We start from the raw sequence: 10,212 nt of genomic DNA, 5'->3' as shown, positions 1-10,212 counted from the left end.
TTTGCACCTCTTTCTATTGCTGAGGTGGAAAACATAATTAAAAAATTGAAACCGTCTAACTGTCAAGGCGACTCCTGCCCCGCCCCTATCATGAAGGAAGCGGCACGTGATCTTGCCCTTTCATCACCACTTTTATTACGCCTCTTTCAAATCTGGAATAGTCCCTGATAACCTCAAGGATGCCTGGATCATCCCACTCATAAAAAAACCTACTTTAGACCCAAGCAACCCCTGTAATTACAGACCCATCACTACGGTTCCCTTCTTATTGAAAATCCTGGACCGCGCTGCTTACCTACAAATTCAGGAATACCTGTAAAACAAACTCCTAAACCTCCGTCAGTCTGGTTTCCGACCTAGACACGGAACGGAAACTGCCCTCATTGACTTAAAATCACAAATCGAAGACCTATACGACAACGTTAAGCTGACCCTCCTCCTATTGTTAGACTTATCAGCAGCATTTGATTTAGTCAACCACCAAATTCTCTGCCACCACCTCAAAAATGCTGCCCAATTTTCCAATGAAGCTACATCCTGGATCAGCTCCTTTTTCGCAAACAATCCTACGCGTGTCTTCTCCCCATCTGCATCCGCCGAACCCTCTCCAATCCTGTGTGGTGTCCCGCAAGGGTCTTGTGTCTCGACCACACTATACATTGTCTTCACGAAGCCACTCTTTGATATTCTTGACTATCTGGGTGTCACCTATACCAATTAAGCCGAGGACACCCAGATACTCATCCCTATCACTGGTGACTACGTGACTGATTCAAAAGCCCTTAACAACGTTTACTCAGTCATCCAAGCCTGGATGGCGCATCATGGGCTTTGCCTAAATGATGAAAAAACTGAGTTACTCATCTTTGGCTCCCACTAGACACTCAACAAATTGGACCCTGTCTTCAAATCATTCATCACTGACGGCAATACCATCAAGGTTTCCAAAGATACAAAAACTTTAGGTATTTATCTTGACCTTATCCCTCACAAGACAAACCAATACTGTGGTCTCAGCATCTGTGTATACATGCAAACTCATGACTGCATCCAGGCCCTTCTTGACTAGTGCCAACTGTATTATCCTGGGCAGAACACTTATTATGGCCAAAATGGACTACTGCAATGCCCTATCTCTTGGGACTAGCCAAAGAAACATTGACAAGTTGCAGGTAACGCAGAATAATGCGATAAGAGCTGCTCTTAACATTCCCAGGAAAGTCCACATTTCTGACACCAGGCGTAGCTTACACTGGCTTCCTGTCACTCATAGAATATCCCTCAAAACCCTTGCACTGACCCATAAGTGCCAGTCCAATCTGGCCCCTGCATACTTATCGAACCGCTTTACCTCTCACTTCTCATCCCGCCCACTGGGATCAGCTCATGCCCACACCTTATCCATGCCCAGATTCAAGCTGCAAAAATCCGGTGGGTCTAGTTTTCCAGTCCTCTCGGCCAAACTCTGGAACACACTTCCCAACACACTCAGAGCCGAACCTTCTTACCATTCATTCAAGGGTAGGGCCAAAATCTGGCTCTCTGCCCAGTATCATGCCCATACACTCCACTAACTCTCATCACCTACTATCCACTGTACCAGGAGTACCCTGCTATGTATATAGTTTTATGAGACTGTACTGTATGTAATCTCCTTGCATTCTGCTTCCTGTATATTTTGTATATTTTTGTTGTTTTACAGGGTGACATTCGCCACCTTGCATTATTTGTAGCCATGTATACCTGAAGATTTGCTCCCTGATACCTTCGGGCCTGGTGCGCAATACAAATAAATAAATACAAATAAGCCAAAAATATTGCATTGAAGTAGGTAGAAATGGTATATGAGGTGGAACGTAAAAGCTTGTAGGTATTGTTGGTTATTTCACCATCGATTGACTGCCCATGGCCCTACTAATCTATGTGGCCAATCCCACCTAGTCCTTGCCCCAAAAACCTCCTCATGGAAACTCTTTGAGCTTGCGCTAATCAGGTTTTACCATCAAACTTTGCACTCAAAGTGCCTGCTAGCGTTTGTTCAAATCACTCTTATGATAATTAATGACTTAATTGCAGCTGTAATAAAGCTTCTGGTGTAAGACAAATGTCTTACCTGGGCCTGCCTTCAGGCACTCAATGTATAAGTACTCTGAGTGTCCTTCACTGAAGTCCTGTTAAAAACAAGCATTGGCAAAGCCACTGAAGTCCTCTTAAAATCCTCTTAAAAACAAGAATTGGCAACGGCAAGATTGTTGGCTTGTTCACAAGTTTTAAGCTTTTGGCAGGCACTACTATTAGGTGACCAGGTACTTGCACCATTTCACAACTGCTACCAACAATAGGTACTTAATATTGCTAAGGCTGCGCATAGCAAGGGCCATTCCCAAGCCTACACAAAAGCCAAAACTGGTGGCATTGCCAATACTTGTTGAATGTAGCCGCCATGTGCCTTTGTGATGTGTGCTCTGTAAAACACGAGCCATTCCTAGCGTGTTCACTTTGCACGCTGGGGCTGCTTTTCACAACAGACGTATGGTCCTACAAGTCCCAGGAGGAACAAGTTAAAATCCAGGACTTGTTCAAATACAGGTCATCACATTGAAAGATAGCACACGTGACAGCTATGCTAAAAAATACCCCTTTTTCGTTACCCCGCATTTTAAATGTACCAACAACTGATTATGAGATTGCCAGCACCCAACGGACACGTGTAAGTAAGTGCGGGATACAAAACGTCAAACCTGAGCTGCAAGAGACACACACAAAAACAGAGGACGCCGGCCGGGATCTTCCCTGCCACCGGCAGCACCGCGCCGTGCGTCACGCATGCTGCGTGCTGCATAAGGAGCGCTGCCAAACGTCTCCCTAGCAGAAGTCAGAGTTAGTTTGCGGAGATGGACGTGGTGGGATTTGACGACCAAGAGCTCCGTGAAGCGCAGCGAGAGTACTTGGACTTTCTAGATGATGATGTACGATTCATGTTATACTTCTGGGTGTCCGCTCCCCCGGCCCCGTCCTTCTGCGCTCTCTCGAACAAGTGAATCATCGAAACACCCAAATTAACCACTTTACCTGTAATGAGCCGGCCGCTGCCACGTACCCACAGGCGGCTCTTAATGTACCCGTTTATGCTACGCAGTTTTGCTCAAAAGACTGTGGTTTGTTAATTATAAGGCGTTTGCGTAGTCGTCTGCCACTGCGCTTCGCAGTATTCCTCCCGTTACCGTTAACTGTTCAGTGCTTTAAGTGGGGGGTGCTGTAATTGGGGGGGGGGGGGGCGTGGCACATCTTATTAAACCTTTTCACACGTCGCCCATTCTGCTTTAGTATTCAGCGTTGTTCTGTTGCCCCACTTGCAGCCGTGTTATATCAACGTCGTGTCTGTCTTTGCAGCAAGATCAGGGGCAGTACCATAGCAAAATCCGCGACATGATCAGCGACAACCGGCACCGGCTCATTGTCAACCTGAACGACGTGCGGCGGAAGAACGACGCACGAGCCAGCCTGTGAGTATGGACTGCCTCAGGCGAGGGAATACCTCTTGGGCCCCTCGCCCCTCCCCCGGCTGCTGGCTATTCCCACGGGTTCCTGACACGTCTGGGAAGCGAAAAAGTAGACTTTCTTCTTAACATTGTATTCCCCCAACTGGGGTTTTTTTCAAAGATGCTCGTTTTAGGCAGGGACTGTTTGGCTTTGTACAATGCATATTTGGTTTCGCAATTCGAGGGTTGGGAGAGCGGAGCTGGCCTGTTCTATGCAGGTCATCGCTTGGCAATTACATAAGTGTATATGTGTGTGTTTGTATGTGTATATAATTTTTTTTAAATGTCATTTACTAATCTGACCAAATATAACGTACATTGTTTGATCTTAATATTCTAATCAATCGTGAGTCACTTGGCACGAGTCGTCCCCGCCCCTTTTTAGTTTGGTCTATTCCTAGGAGCATAAACTATTGCCTTCGAGTACAGTCGGGGGAGAATGGTATGAATAGGGACATACTGCTTCTAGGTGTTTAGTTATTTGCCCATCTTGACCGTTTCTATCCCTCCCTGCCCAAAACCCGACCTCATGGGAACTCCTTCGAGGTTGCTCCTTTAATAAGCCTTATCGTCAAACTTTGCACTCCAGTGCCTACCAGTATTTATTCAAAGCCGTCTCCGAGAGTGTAATAAACATTTCTTAATCGGGTTGCCTTCTAGCACTCTGCGTGACCTTCATTGAAGTCTAATTACAACCAGCATTGCCAAAGTGAACAGTTTTGGCTTGTGTAGAAGTATTAGGCATTTGGGCACTATAGGTGCCCAGGTATTGCCACCTGCTACTGTCAATACCCACTTAATACCACTATGGCTCTGCCAGGCATGCTTACACAAAAGCCCACACTTGCCATTGCCAATGCTTGTTTTTATTATTTTTTTATTTTGGTCTATTGTGATTTCATCTGTTGAAATAAACATCGAGGGGGAAACTATATATTGTTAAGCCACAACAACACCATTCTCAACATGTTTTAGGACTGGTGCACTTATGTAAACAAAGTCCAGTCCTAGAATATTTGGGCAAGTGTTGGCTAGTGCCTATCGTTTCCTGCTCAATGTTTTATTTCTAGCGATGAACTCAATTACACAAATATGTTTGTTTTTACACTAGCAACTTTTGTTTTGCATAATAGGATTTGTTACTCATGTTGTGTGATTGGAAACAGAATTGCACCCTTTCCAGCGAGAAGGTTAAATATCATTAAGTATGTGTATATCAGATTTAAAAAAAAAAAAAACTATTTGTGTATGTATATTTGTATACATGTGCGTTTTTTATTTTTTTTGTTTGTTTGATACCAAGCGAGTTGACTTTTTGTCCTTTAGGGAAACTTGCTGTCCTTTCTCCTAAAGCTACCCTTTACTGCTGCAAGGGGTAACCCCACTGGAAGGTTGGAACCCCATTGAAGCAGACTGTTTAGTAATAACGAACTACTTTTCTTTTTCAGGTTGTTGAATGATGCTTTCCGCGAGGTGATCGCTTTTCAAAAAGCATTGAAAGAGATGGTTAGTTCCATAGACGCGACCTATTCCAAGCAGTTTGAAGATTTCAGTGTTGGATTCGAAGGGAGCTTTGGAACAAAGCATGTGTCCCCCAGGAGCCTCGGCGCCCAGTTTCTTGGCAACTTGGTCTGCGTAGAAGGCATTGTGACAAAGTGTAAGTATCACATCTTGGCTTCATGGGAGCCTCCTGTGCGTGTGAACCGCAATTAATCTATTAACGTGATATTGCACTTAACAGCCGAGCCTGGGCTGTGAGACAGTGACTCCTAGTGCCTGCTGAACTCTGACAGTGAGGAAGTTGGATGGACGCTGTCCCACTGCGCTGACTAGCCAGCGATTTATTGGTCAAACACAAATGTTGCGAGCACTGTTCCAATGCAGACTAACACACAGTCGGCACGTGTTTCGACCCACTGGCTCTTTCTCTAGGCTGCATATATATTCGACATAGAATACACATCAGAACCAAAATAAACAACCAGCTGGCATAGAACATGAATTCATGTACACTGGGATGAAAAAGGCAGCACACGTAATGAAGAACAAGGTTGGGGGGGGGGGGCAAAGACAATGCAACGCACAATATGGCTGCCATCCACGGGGTCTGGGATAACACCCAAGATCCACTCACCCCCATGCGTCACGCAATTGTCAACCTTCTAAATCAGTCTGAAAACCACTGAAACCTCCTCACAACATGCCCATGGTTAAAAATGCCAAATTAAAGTTGTGTACACCATCCAGAGCCGCCCATTACCCAACCATAACTATGTTCTGGCCCAATTCCGTGAGGAAACTCCTGAAGCACCGTCACCATAGTCATTCTCTGAGATTCCCAACAGTCGTATGGCTTGTGGTGTTGCCCAATCGGCTTCAAAAAGATCGTGTGGGCCAATTACGGCCCCAAACCCGAATGATGTCAGACCATGTTGGGGATAAATGGTTAATTGTCAAAGTTTGTGGTTATACTGTGAATTACGTTAAAGGATATTTTATAACGTACAACATCACACAAAAAAAATGGCCACATGTACTAAATGGGCTATATATACTCCTTGAATATCAATGCCTTGAATGGTTGGTTGGGTGTACTGTGCAGTAGAAGTACGTTGCCCCAACTGGTATCGGGTGACCCAATAAGTCTAATTTCCAGACCTAAAAATAATTGGAGCAATGGGGAGAGTTGAACCCTTCAATTATCGCAGCGCCTCCAACTGCGATACTGAAATTGGATTGTATGTGAAGTGGCTGCACCTGCATTGGGGGCAGAACCCCAAAGCTACACCCTACCGTCCTAGATAAGAAATGTGGGAATCCTACCAAACCTCTCCACCACCACCAGTTTGCAAACCACAAAGAGGAGCTGGTGCTCGGTCCTGTCCTTTGCTGGTGCTAAAACCGACCAAGGAGCAGCCCAGGATGACTGGGTCTGCTTCCACTCATGCACCATAAATCCCACATCAGGCTGGTGTCTGTGTTTGAGAGTCCGGCACATACACAGATCTCCCATTTATTTGCACCTGAGTGTAGACCTCCTAATCTCAAGTCTGTGAGCTTGCGTTGCTTTGAAGCAGAATCCTTTTCTTAAAGGGGCCGGGGAGCCCGACGGAACACCCCTCACCCTTGCCTGCAGCATGGTCTTTGAGCCAAACAGTTGAACATCTCTATACATTGAACCGTGGTCTAGTTTCTGTGGACATTCTTTGAGGGGCCACTCTGGTTTGGCAATTGCTGCGTATGGTGCTTTTCTCTGAGCCAGCCTCTGCAGCACTGGTCTTCAAACTGTGGGGCGGCGGCGGTAGGGCAGGTGGAGGTGGGCAAGGCTCTTTAAAAAGTGAGTGTGTGCTTTTTTTTTTTTTTTTTGTTTTTTTTTTGTTTTTTTTTATAAAATGGAAAATCTAAGTGGTTATAGCTTGTGGGGGTCCTGGAAACAATATTTTTACTCCAGTGGGTGGAGGAAGTGCTCAGTATAGTTTTAACAACTCTGCTCTACAAGCTTGTTCAGACCTTCTGCGCTTCTTGTATCTTCCGTTTCACTGTCCAGTCTGGATACCCAAAACCGTCCGAACCAAGATACGTTTGGACATGCACTTTGACCATCTCTTTTGGCAGTGATCATGGTGCCTTTAGGGTTTGGGTTTCAAATGGGGTGCAAAACTTGCCATTGGGAGCACTGTCTTTGAGTAATTCCTGATAGTTTAATCGCTTGGCACCTTGTGTGGCACTCCCTGTTTGTTCTGTACCTGTGGTGGTTTAGCTGTGCCTCCAATGGGGGTGATAAAGTATGGTGCTACTGACCACCTGTCCAAATGTCAATGTGGGTGAGCGCTCAGTAGTACTGTGATGGATAAACCTCCATGTAACGGCTGCATGGCCAGTTAAGTTTGCTCTTTTATAGTTATTTATAAGGCCTTTTGATGTTTGCTCAAATTTTTCAACAACCCCACACTCGCCTGGAACTACTTCAGGGTTATTTGATGTTCGAGGCATAGGTCTCTTGGGGTTTCCATTTTTTGTTTGTCCTTGGCTCCGTTTTGACTTAATCTGGACACCTTGGGGTGGCCAGTATAGTATAATATTTGGAAAGACTGTCTGATGCCGCTAGGGGTGGGGGAGGCACATTTTGTACCCCAGGCAGGGTATTGAGAGTATCTGTCCAGTTACCAGGCGATGTTGGCCGTAGAGTAGCACACAAGTGTGAACTCCTTTTCTGCTATGGTGTTTAGCTTAGGGCTTCATTGAGGATAGGTGATGGCTTGTCACCACTCCTGTTCCGTCACAGGATGCTTTGATCCACTTCTACCGTGACACTAGCACGGATGCCACTTAACCATTTTTTTTTGCCCAGACCTTCTTTGTTTCAATGACCCCATGATGACTGTGTGGGTAGTACATTGCTTCATGTCGGGCTTTGTGGTAGCAAAAACCATGTCTCCGAAGTGGTCTTGAGGCGTTACTGACAGTTCTTCAAATGTTCATCCGTGTTTTTTTTTTTTTATTTATTTTTTTTCCGATTACTCCAGGGTTTGAGAAATCTGAGGGCGTTCTCGCATTTGACCTGCTTAAGAGCCCCCTCTCCCCTCCGTGCCTGCGGGTAACCAAGAGGAGGGTAAGACTGCGAGAAGATTTTGACCCCGGGAGTGGGGCTGCAAAGGGGTACGACTGGGATGGAGGATCTTTGAAAAATTGGCGTCCCCCTTTTCATGATCTATCCTACCTCCCCTCTACTGTCATAGGATATCACGCATGTCCTACCCTACCCCAAGATTTCTTTTTTCTAACTATAACTCAGACGTATCCTCCTGTCCCTCTAATACCACAAACTACGGGGAGAACCAATCTTTGCCTTCCCTGTTGACCTCGTTTACTGAGGGTACCGGAGTGAAGGAACCAATTTCCTATCCTAAGAACACCCCTAGGCCAGAAATCTGGTATTTCCCCTCCACCCCCCTTCCTTCATGTTGACCTACCCACCCTCCTCAGCTCAGCCTTTAGACAAAGTATTAAGACACAATCCTCTTTTTCCCCTATTTGTCACTCCAGCACTGTGATGAAGAAGAGTAAATCAAGAGAAGTACAGAAACATCACTATGGTACTGGGATGAAGATGCAAACGGCCACATCAACATCTTGATAGGCCATATCCCACTAACAAGGCCAGGCATGGTTGGGCAATTGAAATCAACCATGCCCACCTGCAGCCTATGAAGTATTCAGGCGAGTATAAAAGGAACACGAGCAACCAGCAAAGAGGGAGAGTTGGGAGGAGAGCAGAGGCGCCGTGGCTGCCCAGGACCAGCTAGAAGAAACTGGGACTCTGAGATGCCTAGGGTCTAAGTGAAGAAGCATTCGGCAGAAGTGTGTCTAACAACCAATGATCCCTTGTTACATTGGTAAAAGAGAGCAAGATAAAATGTTGCAGCCTGAACGCGTAAGCCAGGAGAGACTGCCACAATTGTAATTCCAGCTGTCAATTTCACCAGAGTGGCCACGTGTATGAATGTTCTTGAAGGACTGTGTAAGAAAGGAAGTATCTGCAAAGAAGGGAGCTGGGCGCAGACACGAAAAGTGAGTGAAATAGAGATCCTAAAAGGAGGCGCTGTGTGAGAAATGAGTGTGAGCAACATTCCCCAATCTGATCAAGTGTTGACAACAAAGTGTATTGGAAATGCATTGGGTTGGCCACTAGGTGGGAGATTGATCCAGGCTGGCTGCAGCAGCCCCATTATAAGGGAAACCACTCTACTAAGGATAAGGCACCTGGCTGTGCGACCTGTAATGGGTGGACGGTGCGTTCTGACAACTGTGCCACGACCAGAGGAGCCCATCGGAAAGCAAGGAGCTGCATGATATAAAGGGCTTTTGGGTTCACGGAAAAGAGACCTGGAGAATAACTTACCAGGATAAGGTACAGTGAACTTTTTTGCCAAGTGAACATTCTGCCAAGTGAAACCGGAGAGACTTGTAGAACTTTGTAATGCTGTGTGCCTTAAACTTGGGGAAGGGAGCTGTAGAGCATTGTCACATTAACTTTATTTTGAACACTATTGAGTTGACCAAATCCCATTCACCTTATTATTCTGTAGAAGTGAGGACAAGCTTAGGTTTTGACACAGTATTTTGTTTTGGACTGACCCGAACTGGACTTCCTAAGTTTTCTTTCCGTTGGAACATTCCCATCTTGGAGTTGAGGGAAGTTAGGCATTACATCATTCTGACCATCGAGAATAAAGGTTTTCAAACTGTGTCATCTCTTGATACCGTGCCTGTCTCACAAGGGGGTTTTGTGGACATTCATTCTACCTTGTTTTCCATTCCTGGTGCCTCTATGCCACTTTAATACACTCCCGAGTTGCCATTGAAATTCTCTCGAGCAATTGACGAGCACTTTCTGCAAGTAGTCGACGTCACTCGTTTTTGTTTCTGCCCTCTGGTTGGACTGCTGCACCGCAATTGACTGCTGGGCTTCTTTCTCCTTCTTGGGGACAGATTTTATCCGTATATGACTAGGTCACCCCCCGCCTGTCAACCTTGATCATCTAGTGTTCTTAAACATAAAGGACTTACTAACGTAAACCTTTGAATACAAATGTTTCTGTATTTAGCACTGTAGTGCTTTCTATTATACTGACTGTTTTCTTTGGTAAGAAGGTGCACTGCAATTGTT

General features: G+C 45.6%; 1 protein-coding gene across 1 annotated transcript in view; it reads left to right on the top strand.

Annotated features, from left to right (window-relative positions):
- The first annotated feature begins 2,844 nt into the window (after nt 1-2,844).
- The window catches only part of LOC138497475 (maternal DNA replication licensing factor mcm3-like), a 345,395-nt gene continuing 338,027 nt past the window's right edge, over nt 2,845-10,212 (top strand). Inside the window, exons 1-3 of the mRNA XM_069620977.1 lie at nt 2,845-2,969; nt 3,394-3,506; nt 4,991-5,199. Coding sequence (XP_069477078.1) covers nt 2,895-2,969; nt 3,394-3,506; nt 4,991-5,199 — 397 coding nt within the window. The 5' untranslated portion in view covers nt 2,845-2,894. The remainder of the gene's footprint in view (nt 2,970-3,393; nt 3,507-4,990; nt 5,200-10,212) is intronic.

Source organism: Ambystoma mexicanum, chromosome 5q, assembly GCF_040938575.1.
Source record: "Ambystoma mexicanum isolate Mex_15411 chromosome 5q, UKY_AmexF1_1, whole genome shotgun sequence".
Lineage (NCBI taxonomy): Eukaryota > Metazoa > Chordata > Amphibia > Caudata > Ambystomatidae > Ambystoma > Ambystoma mexicanum.
The sequence above is the reverse complement of the archived record's forward strand: the minus strand, read 5'-3'. Positions and strand labels throughout refer to the sequence as shown.